Below are 16,358 nucleotides of genomic sequence, written 5' to 3'. Positions count from 1 at the left end.
TCCTTGGTTTGTTTTTAGGTGCGAGGGCCGCGGAGCCCGGGGTTCTTGAGGGCGAGCCCCCGACTCAAGCGAGGGATGGAGCACTTTCGACGGACGAGATGGAGCGAGAGACCCTTTCGTGACATTGGAGCCGGTGAGCATCCATGATGTACCTCCCTTGGTTCTTTGGGTTAGCTTTTGTGCTAACTCCCTCTAGTTTGTAGGTGAGGGGTTTGGTCGTGGCCGTGGGCGCCCTTCCTGCCCTTATGACTCAGGTGGGGACGCTTTCCGCTGCTTTGGACGTGGAGATGTCCAAGTCTTCCCTTGCTTTGAGCGAGTTGGCTTCGGAGAGGGTGCGGCGTAAGGCCGTGGATGCCGAGCTTTCTCGCGTTTCGACAGAGCTCGCGGCCGCGGAGATCAGGGCTCGACTTGCTGAGGAGCGCCAGAGGGACGAGATTGTGAGGACACGTTGAGTTGAGGAGGACTGGGTGGTGGCCAACCTTGATAGGGAGCATGCCTGCGCGGATGCTGCTTCCCTCAAGGTGGAGTTGGCGGCAGCGGGTGATGGCCCGATGCTTGCTCCTCGTGCTCGTCCTCCTCCGGATCGTCGTCCTGAGGTGGTTTCGCTTTTGCTTGCCCAGGCCACCGAGATTCGGGAGACAATGACTTACTTGAGGAGTGTTCCCCAGCCGGATCTTCCTCCGTGTCGCACGGTGGATGAGGTGAGCAGGGTGCTTACTTCCCAGGTGGAGCTCCTTGAGCCTACCGTGAAGAAGTACCTCCTGAGTACGGGTGCCCGACTTGTTTCGTCGGCGGTTGCGGCAGTCCTGGACGACGGTGCCAGGATGAGTGGGCTTGAGGGTGAAATGTCTCACGGGGCGAAGAAGTTTCTGGCGAACCAGGGTGCTCTTCTTCGTGCTCAGGCTCGACGCTTCGTGCGTTGCCTTGAGCCCGCTCTTCAGGAGGGTGACGGTGAGGTGTGAGGCTCGTCGCCCTCGGAGGTGGTGATGTACCTCAGCTGCTTACTTATGCGATGTTGCATATCTCCACTTGACTTAGCCTCATGACTAGCATGTTTAGGCTCTTAGTCGTAGAGGTTGTAAGGCGGCTTTTTTGTTGTGTTTCATGCTTCACTATGTAGTCAACATTATCGGAAATTTTAACTTAGCTCAGCATGTATTTCTCATGTTTCACCATGTAGTCGACATTATCGGAAATGTTAACTTGGCTCAGCATGTGTTTCTTGGAGTACTATATTTCCTTCTTGTGAAGTACTATATTTCCTTAGTTTATACAGCTTGCGATCGTTCGTTATGATTGCACTTTTGTGTCATCAATTGCTGTCGCCGTTGGGATACGACTCGGCGTCGGCACCTTAGGCCATGGTTACGAGCCACGGGTCCTAGTACCCTTGTGAGGGTCGCTATCGATATGCCGGTAGTGATCCGGACATTTCGACCTGCCGTTCGGGAAATTCCATGCGGAACTTTCCCTCTTCGGACTTCAGGAAACTATGCTTTCCCGCGATTATTATGGAGCCTTAACCTGGTTACTATCATGCAGGCCCGTGCCCGACGTCTCGCATATGGGTAGCACGGTTCTCCGAGGTAAGTAAGCTCATTCATAACTCGCTTATTTACGGTTCTCCATAAATGCGTTTTAAGGAGCTTCCGGCCCTCGGGGACTTGGTTCTACTTGGCGGATGGCCTCGAGGCACGCTAGGATCCGCCAAGGAACAAGTCGCTAGTAGCGACCTATGTCCGTGGACATTCTTTAGAGGATGCTTGGGCCTACGGAGGCCTTTTCGCGTTCCTTGGTGAGCGGCACAGGGGCAGCGGCTCTTTTTATGACGATGAGTCGTGTGAGTGTCTCGTGCCACTCTTAATTTTTCCTCAAGGACTTGTTTTATTGATCCTTTCTTCCTTGTCTTAAGGTATGGCTCGATGGACGCTTACAAGCCTTACGTAGACGCGGCCTCGTTGGCGCTTACGATCCCTCAAAGTTTCGTAGGGAAACGGCCGGTTGGGCGCCGAGAGCGCCAAGGATTGCCCTTGAGGGTCCTCCTTAGGCGTAGAAACGCCGGAGCTTGTCGCCGTTCCAGGCATAGACAAGATTTTGCCCATTCATATTCTCGAGGTGGTATGCACCATTTCCCAATACTACGGTGATGCGGTTTGGTCCTTCCCATTTAGGGTCGAGTTTGCGCTGGAGCTTTGGGTCAACGTTCTTTTTCAGCACGAGATCTCCTTGGGAGAAGGCTCGTTCCCGCACTCTTGTGTTGTAAAAGCGTGAGGCGCTTTGCTCGTAGACGGCGTGCCTCATGAGGGCTTTGTCACGAGCTTCTTCCACAAGATCGATAGCCGTCTTGTGATGCTTTTCATTTTCGATGAAGGCAATTGGGGTGGCTTCTTGGAGCCTTTCGACCCAAGGTGAGCGGAACTCGACCTCGGCGGGAAGAACTGCTTCGGCTCCATACACCAAAGAGAATGGTGTTCGGCCCGTGGAACGGCTTACGGAGGTGCATGTGCCCCAAACTACGCTAGCGAGTTCATCTCCCCATGCTCCCCTTGCTTTGCTAACCGTGTGCTCTACCCTTCGGCGGAGTCCTTGGAGGATTAGTCCATTTGCCCTTTCGCATGCGCCGTTGCTCTTTGGGTAAGCTACGGATGCGAAGTGCAGCTTGATCTCAAGGCATTCGCATAATTTGATGAATTCCGCACAGTCGAACTGTTTGCCATTGTCCACGGTTAGCTCTCGCGGGACGCCATATCGGCATATTATGTTTTCCCAGAAAAATGTTTAAACGGCCTGTGACGTGATCTTGCCGAGCGGCGCTGCTTCTATCCATTTGGAGAAGTAATCAATCGTCACCACGAGGTATTTGCAGCCCCCGTTGAATGCGGGGAAAGGCCCGAGAAGGTCCATTCCCAAGCGTGCAAATGGGCATGTTATCGGGATATTCTTCAGTGAAGTCACGGGCCAAGCTTCGCATTTCCTCAATATGGTGATTTCGTCTTGCACCATGGTGGGCCAATAGAATCCCTGACGTAAGGCTTTTGCCGCGGTGGCTCTTGGCGCAAGATGGTGGCCGCATATTCCTGAATGGATTTCTAGGAGGAGCTCGGCTCCCTGGTCAGGAGTTATGCACTTAAGCAATGCGGCCGCTCCTTTCTTGTATAGGATACCGTCGAGGAGGGCGTACATTTTGGCTTTTGCAAGCAGAGTTTTGACGCTCGGGCCTTCTGCTTCTTCGTCCACTTTGCCTTTCAAGGCGCGGATAATCGGTGTCATCCAAGAGGGTGGAGCGTCGATGACCATGCTGGTCTTTGAAGCTTCGTCAAGGGCGTCGGTTTCTTCCTTTATGGATGGGGCGCGGATTACTTTGAAGAATGCACCAGGTGGCAGCGGTTCTTTGGAACCGGCCATTCGGGCTAACCTGTCGGCCAGGTGATTTTCTCTTCGTGGAATGCGTCGTGCCTCCATGCATAGGAAATACCGTTCCATCTTGCGAACTTCTTCGATATATTTCTTCATCCTTTCATCAAGGCATTGATATGACTTGTCCATTTGGTTTATCACCAGTTGGGAGTCTCCTTGGATGAGAAGGCGTCGGACTCCCATGGCTTGGCCAGTCGAAGACCGAGAAGTAGCGCCTCATATTCCGCGATATTGTTGGTGGCGTTGAAGTCAAGATGGGGCATACTCCAAGATCTTGCCTTCGGAGCTGATGAGTATGACTCCGGCCCCAGCACCGTCGAGACGCTTGGAGCCATCGAACCTCATTATCCAATGTGGTTCGGGGGGCTCGATTGTAACATCCCAGTATTTTCCCATTTTCGGATGTTAAATAAAATAATTATTTTAAATAAAATATTGGCTTTGGAAATATTTTGGTTGTGAATTTCTGAAGGATTTGAAATTTTTAGGACTTATTTAAAGTTTTCCACACCATGTTAGAATATTCAACAAAAGAGTGGATTAATATGACTATCCAAATTATACAACATGGTGGGGACATTTATGTAAGTTCAAAGTTATTTTATTTTGGACCCATATGCATCTTATGATTTCAACCGGATTATTCTTTGCGTCTAAATAAATCCGATGTTCTTTTTGAAGGATTTACTAACACACTAAGATTCCAATTCGGATGCCATGACCATTTGAGAGCATCGTTGGAATATTTAAATCGATTAGAAATGTTCTGCAACATTTATCTAAATGATAAAGAGAGGGAATAATATGACTTTCCTAGTTATATGGTTAGAAACATATTTAATGATGCACCTATGTTTTCTCGATTTTTATTTTGACATGTTAATTTTGTTTTCGAGAAGAAGTTATCAAATATTCGAGAAGAGGATAACGTGACATCCTCATGTGCAAATGTTATTCCAACATTTAGTCCGTCGTTGAGAGTGGGATAACGTGACTTCCCAAATATATATATAGCTGGAAACATCTGCGATGGTTTACATGGTTTGTGATTTGGTGTTATAAAGCTATTTGGGTTGTTTAGCTAAGGAAGGGTTTTGGTGAAAAGTATGCCAACCCAATATTTTATTAGAGGTTAAACTAATTTATGAAATATAGGTTTCATAATAGATTTCAGAACCTACTTTATGTATTACTTATAAAGCCCTAATGGCATTTATATAAGCAAAAGTATTTTTACTTAGTTTATTTTGAAAGGATTAAAGTCCCAAAAGTTCACACTTTGGAGGATTTGAATTTACAAATGTACTGGAGTTTATTTGGACTTATTTGGAGTTAGGAATCAAAAGTTATTAATAAAAACAGAAATGGAAAAAAAGAAAAGGAAAAAAAAAGAGAATGGACCGACCCAAACTAGGCCGGCCCATCTCCACCGAGCGCCCCAGCCACGAGCACGAGCTCGTGCTCTTCTTCCTCTTTTGCACGTAAGGAAACCCCTCCTTTCATATTTTCTTTCTTCGATTTCTTTTCTTCCCGTGCGTTTTTTTTCGAAAAGAAACCACCCCATCAATCCTCACCATCCCGGGAACCGTTTCAGGTAATCAATTTGAACTTTCCACTCATGATCGCAGTTTCCAAAAGGGGTGCCCTGAATGCCGGCCGTCGACATCCGCGCCCGATCTCCCTCCTCGGCGAATATAAAAGGATTTCACGCGCGTCACTTTGAGCCTTTGCCTCTCCTCTCCCAATCCCATGTAGAAAGTTTGGCCTCAAAACCTCTGCACAGCTGGCTACGTCGACGTCTTTCTCCGCCCGTCACTGCTACCATTGTTGCCGGTGAGCTCTCTCCGAAAGTCCGTTTTGAAATTCCTTTCACCGGTGCACTCACGTGACCATCTCCTACCTCCGTGACAAGGTTATGTGATCCATCTCCATCGTTGGCCGCGCCGTCCCCGACCCCATGCCAAAGCCGCGCCCGGAGCTCCGCCCGTCGCCATCCGGAGATGCTACGACCGTGCAAGCCACGTCACGATGTCCGCCTCGATGTCTTCCATGGCCCCATTGAACCCTATGTCGACATCATCGCCGTCCTCCTTCAACTCCGACGAACTCCGTGTCTTTTCCGGTGAGCAACTTTTCAGCCGCAGCAGTTTTGATTAGCCATGTTTAGAAGCCCATATCTTTTGATCTGTGTATCATTTTCGGCCGATTCTTTCGTCTATGGTTAGATCACGTCCTCCACCATAGGTCAGATCAGTTTTGATACCCCGTCTCCATGATCTTCAGTACGGCATCTTCGTTGAAATTGCTATTCACAGTGTACCTTCTGGATTAGCCACCTTTCGAAATTCATGTAGGTTGTTCCATTGATCCGTTTGGTTCCAAACCTTCTGTAGTATCAATTATATCATGTTCTACACATTAGTGTACATCTTGCACAACTTAGGATTCATCTACAGAGGTGCATCTTCAATCAAAAGTCGTATCTGTTGAGCCTATATCTTTTGAGCCATTACTTCAAATTAGATGATTCTTTCTATCATGTCAAGATCAAATCCAAATCTAAATCCTATACCTCTTTTAACACCTTTCGGAGTTCATCCACACTTGTGCATCGTTGTTGCAAAACTGTATCCTTAACAGCCTCCCCATCCTTAGCCGTTTTTCTGTCGCGACAGAAAAACAGTACTGTTTTGGGTAGCCACATTCCAGGCCTGGTAACTTGTGAACCATAGAACCTTTTCGGCCAATTCTTTCTGTGTTGTGTAGAGGACACCATGATCTACAGTTTAGACCACTTGGTGCACTTTTTCCCACACAGACACACTAGTAAATTTTCAACCAAACTTTGTATCTTTTAGCACTGCCTTAGATTAGCAATGTTCCAAAGCCCATACATGTTGACCCGTAGTGCCAAACCAGTTCATTCTTTCTGTTGTGTCAAGAGTACACAAAACTCTAATTTTTGGACCACTTTATACACCTTCCAAAGTTAATCTACAGTAGCCTATGACCCCTAGAAAATTGTATCTGTTAACAGCCAATGACAACACCGTTTCAACTCCGATAGAACCCAAGCCTTGTTCTTACCTCTTAGATCTATGCCTAGGACAACCTAACAGTAGTTAGGTACTGTTTAATTTAAACTTTGCATATTGCTTTGGTTCTTTATTTGGAGTTATGATTTGGAGTAGTCGAATGGTTATTTATTATTGCTTTTCGTTCTTCGCGATAGATATTGGGGCTTTTCGTTCTTTACTTAGCCGTGTCCCCGGTTACGGACAATTATGAGCAACTAGATATTGGGGCTGTAAGGAAGGTCTCACTCATTCCAATTTCCTAATAAAATGAATGGTTTGAACTGGTTAGGAGCATTGATGTTTCTACTCAATGTGCCTAGGTTAATAGGAGCATGGGTGTTTCTACCCCGTGTCCAATAGAATTAAAACTATTTGTTAAAAAATGATAGGATTGAACAATGATGCTTTTATGCAAATAGCCAAACCCCTCCTAGCCAATACTGCATGTACTTGATAGGATCTGTTATTACCCTTTGGTGAACTTGCCAATACATTCAATGTATTGACCCCCTAGTGGCTGCAACGTTTAAATGTTGCAGGTGAACCAGGTGAAGAGTGAGGTACGAATTGTTAGGGTTGCGAGTTTACATTCCAACATGTTTTGACTGTGGAGTTTTTATGGGACTCCTGTATCTTCTGTCTTCCGCTGCAAGAATTTATTTTCTTTTGAGATAACCCATGAGGTTATGCAATATGTAAATTACTACTAAATTTTGGATCAGTGCGATGTAATATACTTTTGACCTTTGTATCTTGATATTACATCTTGAAACTTTGTGTGCTAGCAAGTCGATCTAGGGACTAGCACTATAAGCACAGAGATCGAACCCTGTCAGGGGGGGATCGCTTCATCGATTTTGGATGCGATTTCTTCGGGCGGGGTTAGTGGAGCCTCGGGATTTTATGGCCGTTCTTGCCGTGAGTTCTAGCGAGAAAGGGGCCAATTCCGTTGCCCATTTGGCGATTCTTCCGGTGGCTTCCTTATTGCCGAAGACTTCCTTGAGTGGGAAGGTAGTTGGCAACATGATGGTGTGGCCCATGAAGTAATGACGGAGTTTTCGAGAGGCCATGAGGAGGGCGTATGCGGTCTTCTCGATCTGGGTGTATCGAACCTTTGCTCCTCCCAAGGCTTCACTCACGTAATATACCGGGCATTGTGACCAGTCTTCCTCCTTCACGAGTGCTGCGCTTACGGCAACCGGGGTCGCGGCAAGGTACAGGAGCAAAGGCTCCCCCTTCTTTGGGCTCGTGAGAAGCGTAGGGGTCGAAAAATAGGTCTTGAGCTCTTCGAATGCCCTTTGAGCTTCGTCGGTCCACTCAATGTTGTTGAGGCTTCTCAAGGTTTTGAAAAAAGGAAGACCCTTCTCGGCTGGCCGGGCGACGAATTGTCCCAAGGCCGCCATTCTTCTTGCTAGGCGTTGCACATCTTTGCCGGAGCGAGGAGGCTCCATCTCCATGATGGCCTTGATTTTCTCTGGGTTGGCCTCGATCCCTCGTTGAGAGACGAGGAAGCCCAAGAGTTTTCCTCCTCGAACTCCGAATGCGCACTTCTCTGGATTGAGCTTTACGCCGTACTTGCGGAGGTTGTCGAAGGTTTCTTGCAGGTCCTGGGGATGGGTCTTCGCAATTTGATTTTTGATGACGGCGTCGTCAACGTAGACTTCGGCGTTTCTCCCCGGTTGTTCCTTGAGGATGAGGCTGACGAGGCGTTGGAAAGTTGTGCCGGCGTTCCTCAAACCAAAAGGCATTCTGCGGTAGCAGAAGGTACCGATGGGAGTGATGAAGCTGGTCTTTTCCTCGTCTTCCTTGGCCATGTGGACTTCGTGATACCCTGAATAGGCGTCCAAGAAGCTCAATCTTTCGCATCCTGCCGTGGAGTTGACCTGTTGGTCGATTCGGGGGAGCGGGTAGTCGTCCTTGGGGCACGCTTTGTTCAAGTCGGTGAAGTCGACACACATTCGCCACTTGCTGTTGGCTTTCTTTACCAAGACCGGATTGGCTGACCACTCGGGGTGCCAAACTTCTCGGATGAGACCGGCGTTGGAGAGTTTGGCGATTTCTTGCTTGATGACTTCGCTTCGCTCGGTGGAGAGTTTCCGAAGTCTCTGCTTTATGGGAGCTTTGTCAGGTCTCACGGCGAGGCGATGTTCCATGACGTCGCGCGGGACTCCTCCCATGTTGGAAGGTGACCAAGCGAAGAGGTCAGAATTCTTCCGAAGCAGGTCGACGAGTTCCTCCTCGGGTTTACTCGGGAGGTCGGCTCCGATCTTCACCGTGCGTGTGGCGTCATATTGGGAGACGCGTACTTCCTTTTGTTCTCCTTCGGGGAGGGGCTTAGGGATGTAGCGCTCCTGGGGATTGGTTTCGGATGCTCCCGCATTCGAAAGCATGTTAATACTCTTGGATGATTCTCCCTTTTCGGCGCACTTGGTCTCGTGGCGGTAGAGTGTCTTTCTATCGGAATATTGCTCGCCATGACCGTTATCACGCCCTTCGGGCCTGGGATCTTCATGCACAAGAAGTTGTGGTGGACGGCGGCGCAAAGTCGGTTTAGCATCATCCTCCCGAGGATGGCGTTAAAGGAGGCCCCCATATCCACCACGTCGAAGCGCACGAGCTCGGTCCGATGATTTGTGGCGTCTCCGAAAGTCGTGAGGAGCTCAATTTGTCCGAGCGGCTGAATGGACTTCCCTGGCACGAAGCCTGTGAAGGGATAAAGGTATGGCTGCAGCGAGCCGCTCTTGTATCCCCTTGTGGTTCCATCAGCTTCTTTAACGTGCTCAGATATAGGATGTCGGCGGAGCTTTCGCCGTCCACAAGAATCTTCTTGAGCTCACAATTGGCGACGATCACCATCACAAAGAGGGTGTCGTCATGTGAGAAGCGTATCCCCTTGGCGTCTTCTTCGGTGAAGGCAATTGGCACGCTCGCCCACTTGGGTGGTGGTGTCGGGGTGAAGGTTCCCACGACATTGACTTCGCGAGCATACTCCTTGCGTTGTCGCTTTGATCCCCATCCCGTGGTGGAGCCCCCGAGTATCACTCCGACGTGATGTGAGGGTTCCTGAAACGGGAGGTTATCCTCCTTGGGTGCTCGGTCAGCGACAGGGACGTTGGCGGGGCGTGGAGCCTCGGCTGTCTTCTCATCCTTGCGCCAGGCTTGCATTCGTGCCTGGAACTCTTCGCGAGCCGCGATGAGAGTGTTGCACTCTTCGGTGTTGTGGCTTGCCGAGTTGTGGATGAGGCATCTCCCAGTTCCTCCCTCGGTGGGGCGAGGAGGCTTCTTGGGCTGCCACGTCTTTTGGGATGGAGCTTGTCCTTCGACGGCGAAGATCTTCCGGGCTTGGTCGCCGGGGGCCTTTTTCCCCCACCTCCTCTTCTTCATGGAAGACGAAGTAGGCGCAGGGGGTTTGTCGGACGAGGGAGCTCCTTCAGGAGCGGCGCGTGGCGCGTCTTTTTTGGCGATGTCCCCGTCTTCGCCCCGAGCGTATTCTTGCAAGATTCGATAGAGCTCCTCGGTCGTCTTCGGCGGGTTACGACTTAGGGCCCAATTCACTTCTCCTTGGAGAAGACCTTGCATGCATGCGTCGATCATGGTGGTCGACGGCGGGTTGGCGATTTGGCTTCGCACCTTTGCAAAGCGATGGAAGAAGTTTCGGAGGTATTCCCCCGGCTTTTGTTTTACGGCGTATAGCTCATGAGCCTGCACGGGTTCTTTGAAGTTTCCTTGAAAGTTGGCGATGAAGACCTCTTGGAGGCGCTCCCATGAGTGCACGGAGTTCTTCCGCAGGTTATAAAACCAAGTTTGCACCATTCCGGTGAGCGCGAGCGAAAAGAGGTTGCACATCTCGACGGGACCTCCCCCGGCAGCCCGTATGGCGGTGGAGTAGACATCCAAGAATTGAAGAGGATTCGACTCCCCATTGTATGGCCGTATTGTGGATGCTTGAACCTTGGCGGAAAAGGCACGTCTTGGATCTCCCACGTGAGCGGGTTGCAAGTCGGCCGATTCTTTTGGTTCGGTGGCGAGGTCCTCCCTCATCGCTTTCGTCGATAGAGGGGTCGCTTGGAGAATGATCTCGGCGTTTTCTTGGAGGGTCGGAGCGCCGACGGGAATTCCTTTCGCCACCGGCACGGGCTCCGGATTCCGCCACATGCTCGTTTCCATGCACGCTGGGGTCTCGTTCCCCGCGAGGCGCAGCTTGAGGTGGTACCTGGTGGCCGCCTTGTTCGACCTCGACGGGGGGAGCAAGGGCGCTTGCGGGGCACTCGCAAAGCGAGGTTGATGTTGAGTTTGTGCGATTTGGAGAGCGCCTTGCGGTGAAAGCCCCCCAATAAGGATGATACCAAGGAGCTCCTTGGGCGATCGGGGCGAGCGCCAGTGGAGGTAATCCCGGGTTGGAGGGGTCGTAGGCCGGGACTCCTTGGTTTTCTGGCGTGAATCCTCCCGACGCCACATTGTTTCCTCTTGTAGGTTCCGAGGGCAGGGTCACCACCGGCTGTAGGGAAGGTGGCGCGAAGCCCATCGAGCGAGGCATGCCGAGTTCCGTATCCCCTGCGGGGGCGGCAACCGTAGGCAGCTCGTCGATCCTTGCCATGACGTTGGTGAGTGTCGAGGGACCGCCTACGACGGTTTCGAGCACCTCGGTTCCTTCTGGGACGGCCGCTAGCGGAGGGGCGACCGTGACTTCCGTCGTTGCGACCATGCTTGCGGCGACGTCCGGATTGGTAGGGCGTGTACGCCGGCCTTATAGCGAAGGTCGCCGTACACTTGGACATGTTGACACGTTGATATTTTTTTAATAGGTTCGGTCGACCCTGCGGGTGCGATTTAATCCTATGTTAGGAAAGGCTTCGAAAGGGTTGTTAGCCAAGGGCTTGGGCCGAGCGGATCTTCCCAAGACACCTTTTGGCGAGAGGTTCATCGGGGCCGCCTCGTACTTGGACCGAACGCGTCTTTCCAAGTATCGAGGTTAGGATACCCTTGGAACTCTAACCCAACCCCTTCTCCTTTGAGCCCGTGCCAACCAAGGTTAGTTCGGTGCCTCGAAACTAGTCTCCCCTAGAAGGCTTCCTCGAGGCCGATCGACTTTCAGTCGAGAGTGGCGCGCGAGAGCGAACCTTAGAGGGAGCACTCTAGCTCTCTCCCGTTGAGTTTATTCAAGTGAGAGTGAATGGTACATGCCCCCATGAGGGGTATTTATAGCTCAGGGGTCCATGACAAAAGACCATGGCTACCCTTAAGGGAGAGAGAAAAGTAGGGGCAAAATGGTATAAGTAGCTCCTTTGGTTCATAACTTTTGTGTGTACCATGCGGGGGAAAGTGAGGGATGGTCCATGGTCCACCATGGACCAAAAGCCTCATCCCACACATTTCTTGTCCCATACTCTAACTCATTTGACCCTTTGACCATGGCATGAGAGGCTTGACTTGTTGACTTGTCTTCCTTTGGCACGTAGGATTGACCGCGCCACGTGAGCGTCTTGGCTTGTGCTTGGGAAACGTTGACTTAGTCGTCGCCACGTAGGATTTATGGCCCGGCCCATATAAGGATTTTATTTTACTACAATAGGCTACAAAGGATATCACCTTAAGGTCTAATCAGCAAGTACTTACTTGTACTCGAGCGCCGTAGCAACCGCGTTGACCACATGACCCTGTATGGGCGGGGCTGAGCTGAAGTAACGCCATCTTAATGTCCTACCTCCCACGGAGCAGTTGGGGTGACCTCTACTGTAGGCGACCAACTGTGAAAGAATGAATGACAGTTGGAGTTTGACCTCTACTGTAGGCTACCAGCTTGTCATGGTGGGTAGCTGGTCTCGGCCAGCTACGATGTGAGGTAACGACAGATGGGATGGGTGAAAAAGGCTTTGTGTCCATGAGAAGGTGAATGGGGCTAGCTACCTCAGACACATGATCGTGGGCGTCTGTGGGTAAAGTAACGCACCTCTGCAGAGTGTATTGAACCGTGGCTTGTCACTCCCTGTTTCGGGCAGGAACTGCGATCGCGGCGGGAAAGGGATCCACAGGGGATTCTAACAACCCGTGAGGCAAGAAGAGCATAGATTTCTAGAATAAAACTTGACTCTTTCCTCAGAAATGTTTTTGAAAATCATTGCTTATTTGGGGACCATGGGTCCTTGTAGATCATAGTGCATTCAAACACCTGTTGCTATCCTGGACTTGTTGAGTACCTTTTGTACTCATCCCTGTGTAAACCTCCTTTGTATAGATTAACTTAAGGTTGTAGAAGATGGTTCATTGAGGGTGAAGATGGAGACGAGACTCCCAACTGTGAACAAAATGCACTTCAAGAAGCAACCCTCCAAAAGTGTCCGGTGAAGATTGAATTATCTAGGCCATTACGTCTGTAGTTGTTGTATTTCTTGAGTTGTATGTTACTTGAAAAATGTAATTTCAACTACTCATTGTATCGAATCCACTACTGTTGTTTCTGTTATACTACTTTGATCGATGTATTACTTGAGAAATTTCACTTCACTTGTAATATGTCGAAGATCTACATGCTACTAGTTTGGTGGCATGTTGGGTCGTTACAGAGCGCAGCCGGTCGCCGAGTTCGATGGGGTGAGCGCCTCCCTCCTTCGCACGAGCAGCCGTCGCCTCCCTTCCTCCGTGCGCTTAGACCTGTTGCGCCGCCTCCCTCCTCCACGGGCAAGAACCAGATCCGCGCGCCAAGGCCCTCGGCGGGCGAGATCCGCCTCCTGGACCCCTCGATGTGCATCTCTCGCCCAAGATCCAGCTCGGCGGCCAGACCCGGTGGATGCAGCTGCAGTCGAGCAAAGGGGCCTGTCATGAAGGACACCTTCATCCTTTGTTTGATTTTTTCTCACCATTTTGCTCTTTTGTATGTCATAAAAGCACTGGTCATTTTTCACTTAATAAATTAGCTCACTTCATTGAGAAGTGAGAACAGATTTTTCCTAATCATAGTGATGATGATGACGACGACGAAGACATCGAAGACATGAGGAACGAGAAAATTACTCTCCCCGTACCGAAATTCGCGAAGGCATTTTTGAAAAAAAAAAAACTTTGATGTGTTTGTAGCTGATCTCCTCAGTCCTCTCCCTAGGCCTCTCTGTGCCCTCGTCCCCCCTCCTTTCTCCACCCCGCTCCGCCGCTCTCCCACCCCTCTCTTCCCCGCTCCGTCGCTCCCCCTGCCCTCTCCGGATTCTCCGCCCGGCTCTGCCGCTCTCCCTCCCCTCCCCCGCGTTCCCCTCTACCTTCCCCGCTGTTCTCAACGCCGCTCCCCTCCACCTTACCCGCTGTTGTCCGCCGCGCTCCCCTCGCTAGCGCCGCATGCCAGGAAGCCATCTTTTCGTGGCGGCGAGCCGGATCCGGTGGCGGCCAGCCCGGCTCTGTTGGTGGCGGCGCGAGGAGAGAAGGGGAGGAGGAGCAACTTGTCTCCGCAAGCAGAAGAAGGTGTGGTTTTCGATCTGCTCGCTTTCTCTTCGTTCCTTTTTGCGGTGTTTTCGATCTGCGAGGCGACCTGGAGAGGAGGAGGAGGAGGCAACCTGGACAGTCGTCGGCGGAAGCAATCTTGAGAGGATATGGCGGAGATTTTAATTTGAACATGTTGTTAATTACCGGATCTGTAATTATTGTAATTCTGAGCATGTTTTTGTAAGGTTGTTTTTGCGAAGAGGCTGCGACAATAATTTCGGTACGGAGGGAGTATTAAACAACATTCTCATTTCCAAGGAGTAATCTAAAACACGGAGGGGCTATTATTTCTTGGGTGCAACACATCTTTTCCTTTTGTACGCGGGAAATCCTCGCTTCAGAATATTGACTTCGTATTTTCTTCCGTAGCTCCTCAAAAGACTTGGGTATAAGGTAGTACTCGTGAAACATGTGTCCTTTTGACCCACAGTAGAATACAAGGCAAAATTGGATCATTAGTTAACTAGAGTGATCTACTGAATGCACGGCATTGTTGCTAGTGATGATAAGCTGTGAGCCTGTGACAGGAAGCTACTCCCTCCGTTTCATAATTCTTGTCTCAAATTTGATCAAAAACGGATGTATCTATTCTTAAAAAGTGTCTAGATACATGTAATATTTCGACAAGAATTATGGAAGGGAGTGAGTAGACGAGAAACACCCTACCATTGGCGATGATTGCAGTAGGTGAGAAGATGATCAGCAAGGGTGAAGGGCCGCACAGATGGGCGAACCCTCTTCTCTAAGTCATGAACCTGAGAGAACATTGTTGGCCGCTCGATCGACCGGCTGCGTATAGAATATAGAAAACCCGGATACGGTAGTGGTATAGAGAGGTAAAGTGAGTCACTGCTGTTACTAGGGAGGTCCTTGGCTGACACGGACAAGCACCTGTCAATGGAAAGGAATAGTGCCCGGCTGCCGAGGCTGCTCACTGGATAAGGGAACCAGACCACAACGGCGATGGAAGTGGCAGGCGACGACACGCTAGGGCAAACCGCCGCGCTCATATTAATCACAGAGTTGCGGTTCCTGATCAGCTGCTGGTACACGGGGGCGAGGGACGGGAAGTCGACCACGACGCGCGTGAAGGGGTGGAGCACACGGATCGCGGTGCTTCGCTTGTGCAGCAGGATGACAAGACCGTCGGTGAAGCCAATGATCCTGTAACGGGGGCGCCGGAGGTCGTCCGGCAGGCGGACGCGGAGGCACCGGGCTGTCTGGCAGTTGAACAAGGTGACCTCGCATGCGTCGTCCGGCCGGACGCTGTCGCCGTCACAGAGCGCGACCCAGGCGACGGGGCGGAGAGTCCGGATCCGCAGGGTAGGGTCGCGCGGTGAGGGCGTGCAGGCGCGCCAGCCGGAGCAGACGGCGCGGAAGGCGATGTAGACATGTAGTCCACCACGTCGCGTCTCAGCACCCGCGCGGCGACTTGGTGGGCTATGTCGTCAGGGAGGGAAGCCCAGCCGCCGATGTTGGTTACCGGCTGCGCTGCCGGAGCCCGGCGTCTGCGCCCGTCGAGAGGGGGAAAGGACGAACCTTTGCGCTTCCGGCCGGCCGGAGCAGGAGGAGCCGCATTTCTCCCCATACCGCAGCTCGGATGCGTTGCCCTCCTTGGAAGTTGGCTCCTTGGTCTGTCGTCCGCAATCCCAAATCGGAGTTCGGAGAGCAAACGGATCGAAGGGCAATCCGACCGACGCCTGGATGGAAGACCTGCGGAGCAGTAAATCGAGTGGAAAACGGAGAGAAGTTGTTTGGAAACAAGAACGTGGCGTGGCCGATGCGGAGAATTAGACGAAACGCCAAACGGGATTGGGAAAGAGAATAAGAGATCACTCACCGCACTTCATATTTGCGAAGAGTTTGACAAAATATCACAAATTTCTTTGTACCTATTTTAGAGCAATTCTAACAGATCTCGTATATGGTAGTGAACTAGCAAATAACCGCTAGTTTACGGTTTGGGTGAGAAAATGTGACCAAAACAGAACCCCTATATGGTACCGAACTAAGGAAAAAAATCGGATCAACCGAATACTCCTTCCAGAATCCCTGTATCTCCAGCATCCCAAGTGAACCGAACAGGTAGCCCGAACTGCTAAAAAACATTTGGCGCCATCTACCCCGTCGATTGTATACCGACCGCCGCCGCTCCTTCTTCTTCCCCACCTCTGGCTGCCGCCAATAGCGTCCTTCACCACCTCCGGCCGTCGCTCCACCTCTTCCTCCCGATCTCCCGGAGGCCAGCAGTTGCAAGTTAACTCGGGAGTCACCGGACCCGAAGAAGATTGCGACGTATCCGCCTCTCCAGGGCACGTCAAGGCGCACCAAGGAGCTCTCCTCGTGCGCGTCGGCACGGGGAGACGTAAGGAAGCGACGCCATTGTGGATCCAT

General features: G+C 51.0%; 1 protein-coding gene across 1 annotated transcript; it reads right to left on the bottom strand.

Annotated features, from left to right (window-relative positions):
• Positions 1 to 14,081: 14,081 nt before the first annotated feature.
• Positions 14,082 to 16,358, bottom strand: LOC112268689. The gene is made up of 3 exons (XM_024454640.1): positions 16,104 to 16,358; positions 15,504 to 15,598; positions 14,082 to 15,404 (listed from the first exon to the last, which is right to left on the bottom strand). The coding sequence occupies exons 1-3, from the start codon at positions 16,356 to 16,358 to the stop codon at positions 14,627 to 14,629; spliced, it is 1,128 nt and encodes a 375-aa protein (XP_024310408.1). The 3' UTR covers positions 14,082 to 14,626.

The sequence above is a fragment of the Brachypodium distachyon genome, chromosome 4 (genome assembly GCF_000005505.3).
Source record: "Brachypodium distachyon strain Bd21 chromosome 4, Brachypodium_distachyon_v3.0, whole genome shotgun sequence".
In the NCBI taxonomy this organism is placed as follows: domain Eukaryota; kingdom Viridiplantae; phylum Streptophyta; class Magnoliopsida; order Poales; family Poaceae; genus Brachypodium; species Brachypodium distachyon.
This window is presented reverse-complemented; position numbering and strand designations above follow the sequence as displayed.